Source organism: Ptychodera flava, chromosome 11 (assembly GCF_041260155.1).
Source record: "Ptychodera flava strain L36383 chromosome 11, AS_Pfla_20210202, whole genome shotgun sequence".
In the NCBI taxonomy this organism is placed as follows: Eukaryota; Metazoa; Hemichordata; class Enteropneusta; family Ptychoderidae; genus Ptychodera; species Ptychodera flava.
In genome coordinates, this window is record NC_091938.1 from 7056008 (window position 1) to 7075047 (window position 19040).

The window sequence follows — 19040 nt, forward strand, 5'->3', positions numbered from 1 at the left end:
TATGGAAATACACGTATGTCTGTGCGCGTTTGCGAACATGGCTTTGTTTGTACCGTGGTCGATTCGAATTCCGGGTTTGGCCTATTCTAGAACATGCAATGAGTGTTCACACACTGTGAAATAGAAGTCTCAAGTACACAATCATTGGTATATTTATTTTTATTTTCAAAATAGAATTCAATATTGACTCAATTTATAAAACAATGATAAAATATGTCGATTTTTACAAAATATAATGATTCACAGTCAGGGTTTTCTGAATTTTCTCTGAATAAAATTCTGTGAGTTGATGTTTGCAAGAACTGGAGAACTTTCAAGTTTGACTTGAAATCAAAAACAATTTTGAATAGATTGTCTATTGTCCATTGCTGTGAGAAGCACGTTGATGAGGAACATTCTGCTACATGTAGCTATACAATGTTTAGTCTGACATATTCAATAGTTTGAAGCAGCTCCGGAACCTGGTTGAGTTGGAGGCCCTGGCTGCCTTCACATCACTGAATATTTCAGTTTATATAATGTTAACTATACCAAATTCTGTTGAAGAGAACTAGATATACATATATTGGATAGCACCATGGTTCACAAAGTTTTGTTTCCAAAATTTTGCACATTGAATCAGAGGCTTATGGCAATTATACAAAAAAGTACATAATTTTTTAAATATGATGAAAGCAGCATTTTCTGAATTGCACTTCATTTCTAGGTGAGAGGTATGAAACAATTTCCCATATGCACACAGTACTTCGATTTGGGGGTTAGGGTAGGAAAATATTGAAAAACAACCATTACAGCTTGGCTTTCTGTTGGTCCTGCAGTTCAGCTTTGGCAATGGCCGTGAGATGGACTTCATCCGGTCCGTCAAATATCTGCATGGCCCTGGCCCACGCAAACATCTTCCATAGTGGGTAATCCTGACTGACTCCGCCCCCTCCGTGGATTTGGATAGCTTGGTCAATCACCTTTCTGACTGTTCTCGGCGTAGCAACAAATGCCATGGCAATCTGGAAAAAATTATACTCTTCATCAAGGAGTTTCCAATTATGGTTCATCTAATAACTTGTCTATTGAACAAAAAAATGGAAACAAAATGGCCGCCAATGGCCATATTAGATTATAAAACAAATTCAATCAATGTGCATATGAACACCAGAGTGTATTATCCTTGTACCTAGTTTAAATATAAGGGCCCTTGCATGTCTGAGATATCTGCATGGACGCACCCCACAGTGTCAAATCTGGAAGTCCCCCGTATGACTGACAACTAAACCCAAAAATTCTGGGTCCGATTTTCGATGATTCAAATTTTCCATGGTTCCTCAACTTTAAGGTAGAGTTCACCTCAGAGACAGACATTCGGACTCTCAACATTTTACAAAACTTTTCTGATCTACCACTTGTGTGCACTCATTTCAAAGCTCTTGGTGTCAGTAAAGGTTTTCGCTTTGTTAAATATTGAAAATTTAATATTTCCCCATAGAGTTAACAAGGGAGTTCAATCTCTTGCCAATTGTGTTTGTTTGCAGCTTCCAATATAGGTATTACTTATGCATTGCCACATCCTACTAGACACCAGCAAAGAGTTATGGAAAGCAGAGTAGCATCTGGGCAGAATCTACACACTGGATGTTGGTGTCTCTTTTCTGTCAGCAATATTTCTGAGAAGTCAGTAAACTTTCCTTTAGGTTTCATATCCTGAGTACTGTGTGAAAAACACCACTTAATATTGACCTTTGCATAAGTAAATGCATACGCCTGAAAATCATGGTCACCGTCTCTTTGAAGGTTTGACCAAGTATTTAAAATTATATTGTGGCAATAAACATAATCCGTACCTGTTTTCTGGCAGCTTTGGCACCATATTTATCAAGTGTATCAGCTGCTCTCAGTATTAGCAAGCGGCACTGGTTTATCCCAATCCTACACTCTGCTATGCTATGCTGTACCACACCCTGGAAGGTATCAAGGTGAGGGGAGAGAGTGCATGTGAGATGAGGAAGTTACAATACTTTGAACGAGACAGTCTAAATTATTTTTATCTGCTCAACATCAAGGGCATGTTTATCTATGAATGAACCAGTGTTTAATATTTTCTGCCTTAAGTTCTTGATCATAACCTTTACTGGATTTTTTGATATTTGAAAACAGTTTTTTCCTAAGTTTTATGATACCAAAATTCATGATTGTACGCACACAAGTTGAAACAGCTGATGTTTTGAAATCAGTAAATCGAAATAATTGACAAAAATAATCACCAAGGCAATACCACAGAGAAGAGAAGGCAAAGTCGAAAAATCCTGTAGCACAAACTAAAATGACATCAAATTCACAGAGAAAATTGTACAATGCCATGCTGTTGAACACACTCACCTGTCTGGCCAGTGTTTTGCCAAATGGAGACCTCTTATGACACCTGTCGCACATCAACTCAAGCGCCCTCTCGGCAACTCCGATCTCCCGCATGCAGTGTTGAAGTCGAGCTGGTCCAAGTCGACTCTGTACCACTTCAAAACCTCTGCCTTCACCTAGAGGAAGAAATATTAATCCATGAATGTATGGTACAGATAAAATCTCTGAGAGACAAAACACAAGGTGTTTGACAAGTTCAAGTGGCGTTAGCAATAAATCATGTGTGATCAACACAACAAGTGCTCAATTTTTAAAGTACAATAATATGCATCTCGGAACGAAGAGTTTTAAATTTATGCTCAAATTATCCCCATGGAAACTTTAAATCATACTATTTCATTATCAACAATTAAAATCACAGGACACCATGAAGTAAATGGCCTAAAGGAAAAGTTACCAAAAATTTACCAATACCTGTATTGGAAATTTAAAATTGCTGCTGAACCCTGTTTTACTTTAAGGAGAAAATTCCCTCCAGGAAAACTGTTTTAGTTTACAGTCATTGATTGGTGTCTGTGCAGTTTCTTCTTGAGCGGCGTTCAAGATGTGAAACTTTATCACCGGCTTCAAAATTGATTTAGAGGTTATAAACGGTGCGTTCAGGTATTTGGTTGCAGATATAAGACCTCTGGGGTGAAAATTAGTATATTTGATGGAAAATAATCACCTTGCCTCACTCGCTAGGTGATTATTTCACCAAAATATGCTAATTTTCACCCCAGAGGTCTTATATCTGCAACCAAATACCTGAGCGCACTGTTTGTAACCCTATTATACTATGCTAAAGTTAAATACAAGTGGACAATGTCGTTATTTGGGACCGAAGTTGGAACACATACGAGGGTTCAGGTGCCCTGAACACAAACTCTGAAAAGAATGTTTCAGAACGCACACGCATGCACATTTGATTCCATACAATACGGTAACGCAACGCATCGATATCACGATTACACACCAAACTTGAAGAAAAGTACTTGTAAAAACACTCAAAAAACTTTAAAAATTATGTTGTTGTTACATCGCCATCGCTGCTTATACAAACTCTTCATTTGTTGGTTCATCGAGCTGCATCAGACAAAAATTTAACAATCAAAATCAATCTCAAGCTGTATACTTGTTCGACATTATGGCGCATTGAGCTCCCAAGCTGGAGTTTGAAATTTGCATGAGCTCAAAAATGCTCGAAGTGCGCAGGTCCTCTTGTTGAGACTATAGACCCCAGCTCCAGCCAATCAGATTGCCGGATTCAAGCTAAGCTTATTATAAACTGGTGTAAAAACTGACAAGAATGTTGCCTATGAAGACAGTCACTTTTTCAAAAAGACTTACCGAGCAAGATGTCGGTCGTTGGTACTTTTACATTGTCAAATTCCAATTCTACATGACCAAATGGTGCGTCTGCAATGAGGCAAAACAACACACAGGCTGAAATTGTGGTATATGTAAATGCAGGTTCTGGCTACAATTTACGCTACTGGAGAAATGGTAAAGCCACGACACATTTAACATATGAATATGTACAGTACAAGGTTAGGGATTCTCATAAACTGTGCATGTTGAGCTCATACAACTACAGATGCAGTGTGCACCTAATTCTTAAATCTAGTGTTTTTTTTACTTTCATTCAAAAGCTGTTTGGGGGGGAAAATATCACTAGAAAAACAAAATGCATATATGAGTACGCTGTTTGAAACTGGTGGCAATATTGACTGTATGCTAGCTGATTCTCACACAATAAGTTGAGTGACCAAAGAGCAACACAATGAATTCAAGCTTAGCCATAGACAGATATAAATTTACTCTATGCAGTACTTTGTAAAGCCAACAGATGAAATACAATGATTAGGGGTACAATTTACTCATATTACTTTGGCTTACCTTCATATCCCATAAACATTAATGAACGCCCTCTTTTCAAACCTGGTGAGTCGAAGGGTACAATTAGCACACTGTGCCTCTGATGCCTGTCAGAACAAATAGTCAGAAAAATGCTGTTGGTTCAGTTTCAATGATTCCTCTCACATCTGCCCGATGCCTGCTTGGCTGTGGTCAAATCAGTCACAAAGTCCTTCTCACCATTATCAAAATTATTGAGATAGACTGCCAAAGACGCAATTGATTTCATAAGCACACATTCACAATGCTAAAAGAATGTAACCAAGGGCAAGGGAATTTTGGTAGCAGGTGTAGATAAAGTCTTCTGAGTTCAAATGGCACTGTGCTAATAGAGGATTGTTCTCATTGTGTACAGAAAATTACATGTTGTACACATACTGGTATACAACTTACTGAAAAGTAGCGGTAACATTTGATGACTGTTTCTCTATTTTTGTTTTATTAATAATGTCTACTACAATTTCTTTTCCACTCAAACACAGCATATGTGTAAAATGCACTGTTATTGTTTACATTTGAATTGTAGTCTTGACCAGCATTTACTTGTCAACAATAGCAATAAATTTGCACATGTATAGGCTGAGTTGACAAGCTGAATATTGTGTATTTCAACATGCTTCGGGGAGCAGAACAAGAAACTCTAGTTGAAATTAAAGACCAAAATAGCAAAAAAATCATCAATGTTACAGCTACCTGCCCTTGAAAAGAATACCCCAGTTGAATGAAAAGTTAAAAAAGCAAATACAGTTACAGGTTAAATTCATTAGCAGTAAATATCATAAGTGTACATGTATCTTTACCTTGGGAGGGAATCATCTCCAGTTTTTCCCATTACAAAGACAACCTTGAGTCTTGGATCATTTCCACCTTGGTAAAAAGATATCAAAAATACAATTACAACATTCTCATAAATCTACTTCATTATACATATTTGCTGATATGGCCTGGTGAGTTCATTTTGGGCAAGACACCAGACTAATTTACTGACCATTTACTAATTTTGGCTGGCTGTTTACCAACTGAAAGATTTTGTCATCCATGACAGGAATTTTGAATTTCACACCCTATGAAAAATCTATCAATGTCAATTTACCAACCATTTGGAAAAAATTTTTGAACACACTGGTCATCTCTGTAATCTTACCAAGAGCCCAATCTATGAACAAATACATTTTGCAATGGCATTATTGCCACCATCTCTGTGTCAACTCTACGGACGAAATTAAAATGTTCTACTTTTGATTATGGGGAAAATCTTCTTCACTCTGAGAGCTTCAAATGAGCAAAACAAGTGGTGGAACAGAAAAATATTGAAAAAATTGAGAGCCTGAATATCTGTCCCCGTGGCGCATTCTAACTTAAAACTACCGTGATTGATGCAAGTACTGATTAATCTATGATGCAACACTATTCTTTTACCTGTTATCCACCATTTTTTGCCATTGATGACGTAATAGTCACCCTCCTTTGTTATGGAACATTCTAGGTTTGTTGGATCACTTGAAGCAACATCAGGTTCTGAAACGAAAATATATGACACTGGGCATCAAGGAAATTATATGCTGGAAGGGACGGACCTGAGCACATTCAGGCCTGAATCTGAATCTTACTTTGCTGATAGTCAAGTGTGAGCACCAAAGCTACATTGGTTATTTGTATAACACTGAACCCTGTTCAGGTATAAAAAACCCCATAAGATGCCATAGGTTATCGGGGTCAAAGGTTAAAGGACAAAATTGTTGACACTTTCAACTTGAATTGAGAAAATTAAATACATGTCCTGGCAAATCTGAATGACAATTGTGGTCAAGGTTAGTTTTCTAATTATCTTGCACTGACCAGTCATTGTCAAGCATGATGTGAAGGTTCCGTCTAAGAGTGGTTCCATCCACGTCTTTTTCTGTTCTTCTGTTGCGCAGTGTTTCAACATCTCAATGTCAGGGGCAGCTGTGGAAAGACGTATGAGATTTGGTTATTTTTGGACAGTAGCACACAGGACAAATAGGAAGTCTATCAGTGTATGTATGTATGTATGTATGCATGGCACAAAGCATTGATTTCATATCACAGTTCTTGATACTGAACAGCAAAGATATTCATGGTCCATACACTCAAAGTCACCTTCACATTCAAGGACTTTCAGAGACTTTTTCAGCAATTTTCAAGGACCTTCATAGGTCCTTCATTGGTCTAAAATATCATTTTGCAGATAACCTTTGTGCAATATATAATTAAGCAATAAATCACACCCAGCGACGGTATACCATGAGATTTTGACCAGCTCATAACATATATGCAAGAGCGATAGCGAGTGCATATATGGAGTGAAATGGTCAAAATCTCGTGGTATACCGTCGCTGGGTGTGATTTATTGCTATTATATCATAACAGTACCGGTATATTGAAATTCTGGCATGGAACGTCAAAAACGGATTTTTGTTCAAGCTGAGAGCTCGTGCGTATGCCAGCCGTGGTATATCGCCAATATACCACGGTTCTTTTCGCGTCTCGACCAATCAGATCGCTGTATTTGCACCATCAATATACTGGTATGATATAATTAAGCAATAAAGCACACCCAGCGATGGTATACCACGAGATTTTGACCAGTTCACGACATATATGCACGAGCGATAGCGAGTGCATATATGAAGTGAACTGGTCAAAATCGAGTGGTATACCGTCGCTGGGTGTGATTTATTGCTATTATATCATAATAGTACCAGTATGTTGAAATTCTGGCGTGGAACGTCATAAAAGGAATTTTCCTCAAGCTGAGAGATTGCGCGTATGCCAGCCGTGGTATATCGCCAATATACCACGGTTCTTTTCGCGTCTCGACCAATCAGATCGCTGTATTTGCTACATCAATATACTGGTATGATATAATATGCAATATGCCATTTTTATGATATCACAACTGATCATCTTTTCATTTTTGAAAATTTAGGGTGGATTATCAATTTTCCAGGGCCTTCCAGGAGGTTTTAAAATTCAAAGACTTGCAAGGACTTTCCGGGAGTGTATGGACCTTGGATATTACTGTACCACCTTCTAATTGTATCTAGTATACCAAAGAATTACTAACTACAGAAAAAGTGTTGAGATTTTTATTTATAATTTTGACCATTCTGATGCATCAACGAGGTATATTCTTTTAGCGATGTTATCAGATTCTAGAAAAATACAGAAATACGATTGAATTCATTTGGTATAAAATAATGCCTACATTGAGCTAAGTCAAGGTTAAAGGTTATTGCACATATGTGATTTACACTACAAAAGAATGCCAGAAACCTAGATATATTTGGACTGATATTTCACAAACGTAGCAAAGAGAATGATAGTGTGAGTTATCGATTCTTACTTGGTGCGGCACAATTGAATGTCACTGGCGCTATAGGACTTCTTCCCAACTCCTCAGCAATTAGAGCATAGTCTAGCTGACAGAGGCCACTGATTGGTTGATAAAATAAATTCCAAAGTCCTTCAGACTTAGCTTTGACCTAGAAGAAAAAATCCAATCATCTGACTCTATCAAAATGAAACGAAAAATAAACAGCAGTTGTTGAGTGATTGGATTTTCTAGATCCAGCCTTATGGTAAAGCACAGGGGACACACCATGTACCAACGTCTGTTGGTGAGAAGGGTGAATAGCATGTCATACTGTGCACCATTATTATTCTGTAAGTAAGATGTCTGGCTACCTGTAGCAGTCCGCTGAGGATTCTATGTGAATATTCATGGTGGGTGATTCTAACATCGGAATGTCTAAGATGACAAACGGTGAACCTACCCTGAGCTCCTCCAAAATTTTAGGAATAAACCATTTTGTAGGTGCATTCTCCAGTTCTCTTTCAAAGATCTGAAAGGAAAAGAGAACTCTATGTCAAAATAAATTCAATATCAGTTTGTAAACTAAAAGGGTTTTTGTGTGATGCAAGTGATGAAAATGCTGAATCAACTATGTTGTCTCACGAATGTTTCGCCGCTTACAAACAGTTCCCTGTAGTATGGAAATATGAAAAATTATTCAAAGATATTATTCTCTACTCTATGTGTCCCGCTATCTTGCAATCTGATTAAAATCAGATGTAGAATATGGTGACGTCTTTACTTACGCAGTATTGTCTTGCTGTTGCCTCACTACTAGTGAGAGGTATGAGGCGACAGTAAGAGAATACTGCGTAAGTATAGACGTCATCATACTCTACATCTGATTTTAATCAGATCGACTATTTTGCAAACATCTGCTCTTTCTCTCATCTTTTGGCGTCTCACAGAATATAGGATCAAGATATTCAAAAAGACATTATCGGTACATTTAAATTCCATGTTGACATCAACAAACTGAAACAAAAGCAACTGATGTTTTAAAATGCTCCGAAAAAAAATCACTACAAAATTTGTGCTTGCCTCTTCGGCTGGGTATACATGCTCTGCCATAAATTTTTTCACCCTGTCATGTATCTCTTGTCCCTTGGGTGACTTGGAATAGGGATCAAGTACTGGAATGATGTCATCTGCTGATTTGATGATGTGAATGTCAGGGTCAACTATTGACCTGGAATATTAAGAACAGAATACTTAGGGTTAAGATAGACTATACAGTTATCCTAACCTAATAGTGACATATGGAGAGTAAGTGTAACAATATCAAAATCATGAAAAAAGACTGGCAAGTGTCATATGAAAATGAGCTGATGCTAAATCATGGGTCACTTGCTTGTATACTTAATGAATCCAGTGGGACATCTATCGTACTATATACATTATATGAAAGGAACAAACTGCAACTGTTACAATATTTTTATTATCTTTATACTACAACAGATCCTCAGTAAATTTTCTTCTTGTCCCTACATTGTGTTGAAATAAGAAAAGTTTAAGCACAAACAACACAAAATCTGTTGTGTACAATATAAAATATTGTCGACTGATGAATTGCATAAGTAGTTCTGACTAAACATCCATTGTTAATGATAACATTGGAGATTACAGTTATGTTGATGAGCTTGATACTGGGCATATCAACATGATTTTTGGATCAGGACAAGAAATTATGTTTTGCAAAAAAAAATTGAAATTATTAGAAGCTACAGATAATGGAAGTTTTGGTTGGTAAAACCTGCACAATGTGAAGACACTATCTGTCAATGACCTGACATTTCATATTAGGAGTGACCCCTGACCCCTGACCTCATATAAGTGGCAGTGCAATATGATTGTGTTTAACATCTAACAGTGAATGCACTCTACAGGTTGGGCTGGAACACAGATTTCTCATTCCTTGCTGATGAACAAAAGCCAGTAAGCACCCTTTGATCAACATAGATGAGAATTTCAAATGAAAGCAACAACACAACATTCTCACTGGAAGGTTTGATTACCATCAACAATTCAATACATGATGTGCATTACAACGAACAACACCTAGGAATTATGATACACATTACATGTATCAGGGCGCAGCCTTCATTACACTTTGTTATTGCTGAAGTTCACAACCCGTCTTATTTTCTTTCCAGTAAATTTTATCAAGATTATTTTTTCATTGAACTCTACCTGTAGAGTACTTCCAGTGCCTTGTCTCCAAGTGGTCGAACCATTTCACCTGTTCTTTCTGCACGTTCTTTCACAGCACTTGCTATTCCTAATTTAAATCTTGCATACACTCCCTGCAGAGGAAAAATAATATTTTATCATCACTCAATATTTCTGAGATTACAGTCTTAAGTATCTGAACACACAATACTCAGACTGTCATCTGCTTTTTTACACGAAACACTACAATAAAATAAACATATTTTATGATTTCAGTTTTCATCAGTTCATGTTTTGCTTGTTGTACATTTTTCTGTTAAAGGATAACTTTTCTCCGGCCTATATGGATCTGTGTTTTGATTTTTCTGTGTATGCACAGTCATATCTGATGTATGCATAGTCATATCTGATGTGCATGTACCAATTCAACAGATAAAACTGCTGTTGTTTCTGATGAAAGAATGGGACAGAGAAGTTACTGTATTTATCCACGTAGGCGCCACTAGGCAAAAGGCATAGCCAGTGTCAAGCTCACCAGTATAGGTTGAGGTTTGCCTGTGGTGGCGCCCTACTCTCCTACCTGAGCTATGCCACCTAACTTGAACAGGCTAATGGCCATGTAGACATTCCAGTTTGGTATTGGTGGTTTGATTCCCACTGCATCACAATACCACTTGATGTACTGCTCTTCTGATGGGAAGCCCTCTGGTGCTGCGAAAAAAAGGAGATAAACATTCAAACTGTGTTACACATTCAAACTTTTTGGACAGAGGAATTAAGGTAGTATGGGCCTTGAAAGTGAAAGACTTAAAACTTTTGCTCAAACTTTCCTCGATGAAACTTTCGACCATTCTCTTTCCAAATAAAGAATAAAAATCTGGAGTCACTGTGCAAATTTTGGTACTAGAGACACTAATTACCTGATAACTACTGATATTTGAAATTCAAAATGGCTGCCTAACCTGTGTTCATTCTATGAGGAAAAATTGAATGTTTGATTTTTGAAAAACTAAGATGGTGAAAAGTTTTCTTACAGCAAGAGCTTTCAAATGAGCCCCTACAAGTGGTATGTCAGAAAGGAATTGTAAAAATTTGAGAGTCTGAATATCTGTCCCCGAGGTGCATTCTACCTTAAGGAGCTTGGAAACTATACTACTGCATTGTCTTGATAATAGTCAACTGTGAAAACAATTGACCATTTTCTTGACCCATGCATGACCTTACACTTAAGTGTTTTTGTTTCTATGAATCAACAAGATTGATTAAACATTCTGCAACTGCAAATTCTCTGTCAAATTGGCCACTGCAGAGTTTCCAGCAGAATTCTTTGTGTCTGGCAGAGAACGTATGTGAAAAGGGAGAAAAGGTCCTGTCAGGGCCAGCAGGAGGGAGTGTAAAATAATAGCAAGTAGTGCATCTGTCATATGAAAATTATGAAAAAAAGGTTAACCAATTTTGAGGTCCAATCTGAAAAAGAAAGTTACTGACAAATATCTTCTGTTTTAAAAGACAAAACCAAGAGTACTTTCTATTTTAAATTCTAAAAGGTTAAAGGTACTTTGTAGCATGTAGAATGCATGAAGTCAAGGTACATAATAATTTTTCATTAATTTGGGAACTTCAAGTATTTATCTGCCAAATGCTCAACAAACTTATCATCTAAACCATTATTGTGAAGAAAAATATGATCTTGTACCAGTATAAGTATAGACGAACAAAGAAGTGAAAATGCAACAAATATTGAATTTGGTGGCATAGTTATAACAAGATGGCATTTGAATTCCAGGCTGTGGAAATGTCGCTCTGATCCTGAGGGAAGATGTCCGCCCACCAGTTTGAACATACCTTCCAATCCAGCTAACTCCGGAACAAGAACAGTCTGGTAGAAGAGCAGACAGCTGTAGGAGAAGTCGGCAAGTGGATGTCCCAGTGTGGAAAGTTCCCAGTCTAAAACTGCAATGACTCGGGGCTACAGTTGGGCGGAGAGGACCAGTTGTGAATGTATTGATAAATAGAAACCCAAGAGATAAAAGAGTGTGTTGTATAGCGTCTATATGTGTAAAATGCTCTGTTATTACTTAAATTGGAATTCTAGCCCTGATCCAAATTCACCTCTCAACAATGACAATGCAGCCTACAAATGTAAAGGCTAAGCTGACAAGCTGAATACTGTGTATCTCAAATGCTCTGGGAGTAGAACAAGAGATGTTATGATGTGGAAGTGATAAGGGTCACTCATTTTTGGCATAAAACTTTCTCAGATACAACATCCTATCTTAGTGTTACTTTGCAAACAAACGGTTGATCAATCAATCAATCAATCAATCATCAATTATTTAAATTTGTGCACAAATTTATCGATGCATCCTCTGATCCAACCATTGCTCAAACACTCATTCACACATTCACTCATTCACTAAATCTGTTCAGTAAAAAATTGTCATTAGACATCATGAAAGGGACAAGGTCAATCTGTTGACATTATTTTTGTTTGTTTGTTTATTTGTTTGTTTTATGTTAACATCTATTCTTGTTGTTCTGCTCACTAAAACCTGCTAAATTGTCAGTGGTCAGGCCTCTACTCCCTGCGTACTTGAAGATGAAACAATAAATGCTTCCATGACATCATTTATGGTACACACTAGAAATATTATGTCACCAGCATGTTATGTCTGTATGCATGGGGAGGGAAAAACTCTGACAATTTATGATTCAACATGTGTAAGTAAGCTGAACAGCACCAATAATTCCTTAATTGAAACAAAAATAACTGCAATAATTTGAAAAGACAGCGATGTTGTCCCTTCAAACAGACTGTGTGCGCCTATTACCTCTGTAGGATGGAAGACCACATTGTCAATTTTGAAGTCACCGTGGATGATTGACGTCGGTTCTTGCTCAGTGGGCAATACCGTGGGTAGCAGCTCCATCAGTTTGTTCATGGATTCTATGTTGGATGTCTCTGAAGCCTTGTATTGTTTGGTCCAGGTTGCAACCTTTTGCACGACAAAAAATTATACAAATTGTTGATAAAATCAGCAACTGATTGATGCATTATGGGTAGCATAACACCACACAATCTTAACTGATCACACAGGCACTAAAAAGACCTAATAATTTACTTCTCTTTTGTTGCTGTAATTTAAATACACTCCAAGCAGTGGTCACTTGCAATCTGAGAAGAGCTTACAACAAAATACGATGATTTACAATTTTTTGAGTAAAGAAGACTCATAGCACACAATGACTGAATGTACAAGATAACTGGGTTTTTCCAAAATCAAAGAATAATACATAACAAGCATGAAGTAAATGAGTGGCTTCATGTATATCTAATGTGCTATAAATTATTGTGGACTTAAGTTTTCTGACATGAAGGCAATCCCATTTTAACATGAGAGGAAAATGTTCACATGCCTTTGTTATGCTATAAAATATTGTATAGCCAAGGTTAACATGAGGTAGCTACCGGTAGTCTTTCTTTGTTAAACCAAGCATAGAGCGTGAATCTTTATAATTTACCTGTCTCTTACAGTAACCTCCGACTTTGCCATAGCCTGCCAGACCTAGGCTTCGCCAATCAATCTTGCGTAACTGTGCATGGACTTGATTAATTGCATGGTACAGGGCTTGACGTTCTTCTGGACTGCTTTCCAGTAGGTAGAAGTCGCGGAATATCCGACCCTACCGTAGTTTGTAAACACAAGATGTAAAACATAAAAATGTATAAGGTCCACCTAAGGTACTTGCTAATTTTCAAAGCAATCAAAACAGCTGTTCTTGAATTATTAATTTTTGACCATTTTCACCACAGTTTTTAAGCTCATTTGCACACTTTGGGCAATGCAAACTTTATTTGAACAAAATCCCATCTATAGCCCAGGATGCATCAACACACCAAATACCAAGATGAAAAGTGCAGTGGTTTGCGAGTTTTTGATATTGACAGACATAACATACATACATATATACATACACACACACATACACACACATACATACATACATACATACACACGCCACCGACTTCAGCTTATACGATAACCTCACATTGGTATACCAAATGTGAGCTAAAAAATCAATGCTGTGAACAGAGAGTACTACGACACAATAAAGGAACAGCTGACGTGAGAAAATAACTGAATCATGCAAACAGCATTTTTGAGTCTTCATAATGCCAATAAAGAATTGAACATGACACATATCCTGTAGCTTTGCAGAATAATTGCATGTTTTCTTCAAAAAAGAGGTTTAGCTTTGTGAGGATTCCAAAACTGTCTGTGCAAAGCCACTGATCCCAAGAGATTAGTATACATCCAAACATGCTTCACCGTATATAAACCAAGAGACTGAACATAAGTCAGAGCTGATTTTGTTGTTACCTATTGTCTGTCGTAGTGTGTCCCAAATAACACAAACAAAATGGATGAAAAGACGGGGGTATTAGGTCACCAACTTACATGTATGTGTTCCATAACATAGAACTCCGTACCAATTATGGATGCATCTTTACAGAAGATGTACTGTCTGGGTACCGGATATCCCACACTATAGAGGGCGCTTTGTATCCTGAACTCTCTGTCAATCTGCAAGCAAGCAACAGTGTGAGAGACAGGAGACAGAATATTATTGGATGGTTGAAGAATTTAATTAAATTATATACAGGGTTGTGAGTGACATGTAAAAAAATATATGCTATGAAAGCATTAGCTGAGAAACAAATAAAAAAATTGATCGTTTTCTCAATAAAGAATGAAAATAAATCAATTGAAAAGGCTGCGTATATCTTTAAAATATAAAAAACCTGAATTTGACAACATTTTTTACTCCGTAAGCTTCAAAACAAGCCCCTACAAGTGGCCATGGTATGCCCAAAGAACACTGTAAAACTTTGAGAGTCCCTGAGGTGCATTCTATCTGGTGAAGAAAACTCCAAACATTCCTCAACTAACACAAGGAGTTCATGAGTTAACACATTTCACTTCAAAATGAAATCAAGGAAAATAATATTACAATTGCACATCTTCATTTGGTGACTATTAACTTTCCTATCAGAATACCCCAGTTCAAAAGCAGATGAAAATCGCATAATTAGCAAGGTCGAAGTTCACCACCTAACAAACACTGAAATAAAGGATTGTGACAACTTGCCTGATGAGCCCCCCGTAGTAGTTTTCCAGGGGGTTTCTTCCTTAAGACGAATTCTGTCTCATCTTTCTTGAGATAGAATGTTGGATTTGACTGTCCTGATCTGCAAGATAGTTTCATCAATATTCAATGTATATGTAATAAGTGATGACAGGAACACACGAAACCTCCAACAGAAATTTCAAGTTATCTGCAATGACCTCTATTAGCTGATATATAAATTAGACATCTCCTGTACAGATGGACATGGGTCATGGGTCAAATATTTAATGTTGTTTTTGTAACATCTTTTGAATATGTTATATTGGGTCGATATCATGTGTTAATTGAATCAAACAGATAAGAAATTTAAAATCTAACAGAGTTTTTGGAGAAAACTGTGACTGATTTTTTTAATCTGAAGATCAAATGTTCATCATTGCAACTATTGCTTGGTGAGCTAAGAAGTTCAGATGTGTGCACTGAGTGTATACTCCAAGTAACAGGTGCCTTGCTTCATGTTGACTTTCCCCAATGATATTGTCCAGAAAGATATGAATCTTTGGAGAGTTTCCACTTATAAACTTTGGATTTCAAGGGTCATTATAGAAAATTAATAATAGGTGTAAATTTCTTGATTTTGCTGTTTTCACACTTATTTGTAGAGTAAAGTATCGACCATTGGCATTGACATAGGATACTCAAAAACTGTTAAAAGGAGACAATGCCACTGTATAGTATAATGCAACTGTTTATTATACTGGCTAGTTTACAATGAACGCAGCAATCAGGCAATACAAGTATCAAAAGTTAGATCACAATGAACATAGCTGAAGTAATATTTATTTATATTCTCATACAGATGAGGCAATTTATGCTCGTTATGTAGTATATATGCTGATTCCGATTAGAAAAGTATGCGCTAGTTCCTGAACAACATTACAACGCCACAAGTTGTTACAATGACAACTAAGTTCCTGTTAAGTTTTGAGTGTCCACTGCATTGGGCGCAATATAAAGTCTCATAATGCACATGTGCAGATCTGAATCATATATATATATATTAACAGATTATCGAAGGTTAGTCTTTTGATGATATTGATCAAATGCATCATTTGTACTTTTTTGTTTACGTTCAGAAACATAATCTTTATAGGAGATGAACTATTGACAAATATTAATGGCAACATAAGTCAATGTTTTATCTTTGTGTTCTATCGAAAATATTGATGAATGATACCGCATCAACACCACTATCCTCTCTACTTTTTATATACAGCGGTAGCTGGGTTTTTTTGTGTCAACCGGTAGCAAAGTTCATTGACACTGCCTACGGTCAAAGGTCAAAAGGGTTAGTATGCGTTTGTCCCGGTGACAAGGGTTACTTGGTTGTGTCTTTATTGAGTGAGACTTCCGGATGAGGTATGCAATCTAGCCAAGATTATGTCCATAAAAAGTTATCACTTTGGCCGCAAGCACACAGAGGTGTCACGGGGTGTCACGTTGCATTTATGGTGAAGGCAGGGACATGAGTTCTGACCCTGTTGCAACGTTTGGTAAAACAACCCAATAAAACTCAAAAGAGGATGGCTGACACTCACAGAGATACGAACGTATAAAGCAGAGAGTAGAACATGTAGCCTACCTATATTGGCGAATCACCAACTGCGAATTTGTCTTCGGAAATTCAGGAACGTTCTCAATGAGGTAACGGTGCAGCTTTTGCTCGTCAAAGCGATGTTCCTGACGAACGGAACTTGTATCGGCCATTTCTGAAGTCAATACCAGGGAATACCCATATATCCTCAGGGTCCTCTAGGTCAGTGTGGATTTTTAGTGACACGTCCGCGACTTTATCTCCAAAGAACCATTTAACTCAAGCAAAACAAACACATAAAAGGGTCGTAAATTCAAAGCATTGTGTATCCTAAAACATAAACCTAATTTTCGTGGGAACAGTCCACCTCAGAGGTGAAATTAATTTTATGAATCGATGTTGCCTTAAGTGGTCATTACTTATGACGTCAGAGCAGGGATTCCCTCCCGCTACAGCTGCGTGCAGCCTGCTGTGTAACGCACAGGGCAATCATACAATAGAGTCCGTTTCCGCGGGATCTGACGTCTAAACCCATTTTTAGTAGGGTTTTCCTCCAACCAATACTGACCGATACAAGGCCATTGAAATATTTTGAACAAAAACATTTTTCATGCATATGTCCCTCGTTCCTATCGCTAGGGAAAACGGGGTGACTGGTTTGGGTGACTATCAAAACTGGGAGAGTAGAGAGCTCGTTCTGTACCATCTTTGATTAGTCTGCCCTGAATTGTTTAGACGTGTAAAGGACATATACAGAAACCCATGAACGCAAATGAGCAAAGGAGTGGGGGAGGGAGGGGGTAATATATGCTGGGAGTGTATATATCACATTCGAAATGAAGACATACGACTCTCCCTATTTCATTTTGTTTAGTGTCAGTAATGATGGCTATCCGGCTGCACTGCAGTCATGATTCGTCATATTCTAGGTTTTTACAAGTTGATGGTTGCGTCCTATTAAATATAAATATTTAACCAACATAATCACTTGATAATCACTTTACTACATGTTATCATCATCATCATCATCATCATCATCATCATCATCATCATCATCATCATCGTCATCATCATCATCGTCATCATCATCATCATCATCATCATCATCATCATCATCATCATCATCATCATCATTATCATCATCATCATCACTATCATCATCATCATCGTCATCATCATCGTCATCATCGTCATCGTTGTAGTCGTTGTCATCTCATCTGTCCCTCATAGGAATAGATAGATAGACGGAAGATCAGGAAGGCTGGATTGGTGGCTTGGCGGACGGATATATAGATAGATAGATAGATAGATAGATAGATAGATAGATAGATAGATAGATAGATAGATAGAGAGATAGAGAGATAGATAGATAGATAGATAGATAGATAGATAGATAGATAGATAGATAGAGAGATAGATAGATAGATAGATAGATAGATAGATAGATAGATAGATAGAGAGAGAGAGAGAGAGAGAGAGGGAGAGAGAGAGATAGAGAGATAGATAGATAGATAGATAGATAGATAGATAGATAGATAGATTTATTGATTTATTGATTTATTGATTGCTTGACGTAGGAGAAACTGACAGGCAGACAAACTTCACGACACTGTGTTTATTGGTTTCCGTCTTTAATAGAAACGCCAAATTTTCGCTGCTGTTTCGATTATAGCTTTGTACAGTAAGTGTCACGCCTTATAATATTGCATCTATATCTGCACGATTTTTTTCCTATCCCCGGCGTCGGCGTATAGGTAAAGTACGTGAAATCGTTTTATTCATTTTTGACGTATCAAAAGTTGAAGCAAAGTATCAATTTAGTTGTCTATCAAAATTAAGTAAAATAATATCAACGTTACGGCTATAATTGAAACAAAAGCTGTCATTTCATTTCATATTACAGAGATCTCATGAGCTGTTCTTATAGAGCGCTACACCAGGATGAAACACTGTTTGTATATCGGCACAAGAGGGCGCTTTACAGTCGCTAAAAACACATTTTCTCGACTGAGTCACACTTCATTGAATGACTCCCTTGGGTCGGGAAAGTGGAGTGAGCACGTTACCTACGTGAGTCTGGGGTCGAAAAGATCATAGTTATGGCCCTTATCAGAGGAAATATTTACACACAAATCCCTGACGTACCATAGTACTCAAGGAGATAGGATAGGGGAAAATCCGCCAAAACGACGGTAAACCGTTTGAAACTGTACGTCAGGAAAATACTAAAATAATATTTCTTCCGGTTTTCACTGGTACGAACTCTTGATGTAATGCGTAATCCTTTCACGAAATGCCATATTATACCCCAGCTTACCTTGATGCCATTGCAATTTAGCATCTGATGCGGTCAGTGTCAAGGTCGAAAATTCACAATTTGTTTCCCTTTATATTCAAAGATGATTTTTGGATAGTTGTCAGCCAATGCTAATTCATGCACTATTCAAGTGTTTAAAAGTGAAATTT

At 37.3% G+C, this 19040-nt stretch overlaps 1 protein-coding gene across 1 annotated transcript; it reads right to left on the minus strand.

The window, feature by feature from the left end:
• Positions 1–141: 141 nt before the first annotated feature.
• Positions 142–16780, minus strand: LOC139143392 (acyl-CoA dehydrogenase family member 11-like). The gene is made up of 19 exons (XM_070713686.1): positions 16623–16780; positions 15002–15101; positions 14311–14436; positions 13373–13534; positions 12682–12846; positions 11696–11819; positions 10431–10561; positions 9872–9984; positions 8723–8870; positions 8103–8171; positions 7673–7811; positions 6145–6252; positions 5725–5823; positions 5106–5172; positions 4288–4373; positions 3739–3807; positions 2371–2525; positions 1836–1952; positions 142–1004 (listed from the first exon to the last, which is right to left on the minus strand). The coding sequence occupies exons 1-19, from the start codon at positions 16745–16747 to the stop codon at positions 789–791; spliced, it is 2319 nt and encodes a 772-aa protein (XP_070569787.1). The 5' UTR covers positions 16748–16780; the 3' UTR covers positions 142–788.
• Between the last annotated feature and the right edge of the window lie 2260 nt (positions 16781–19040).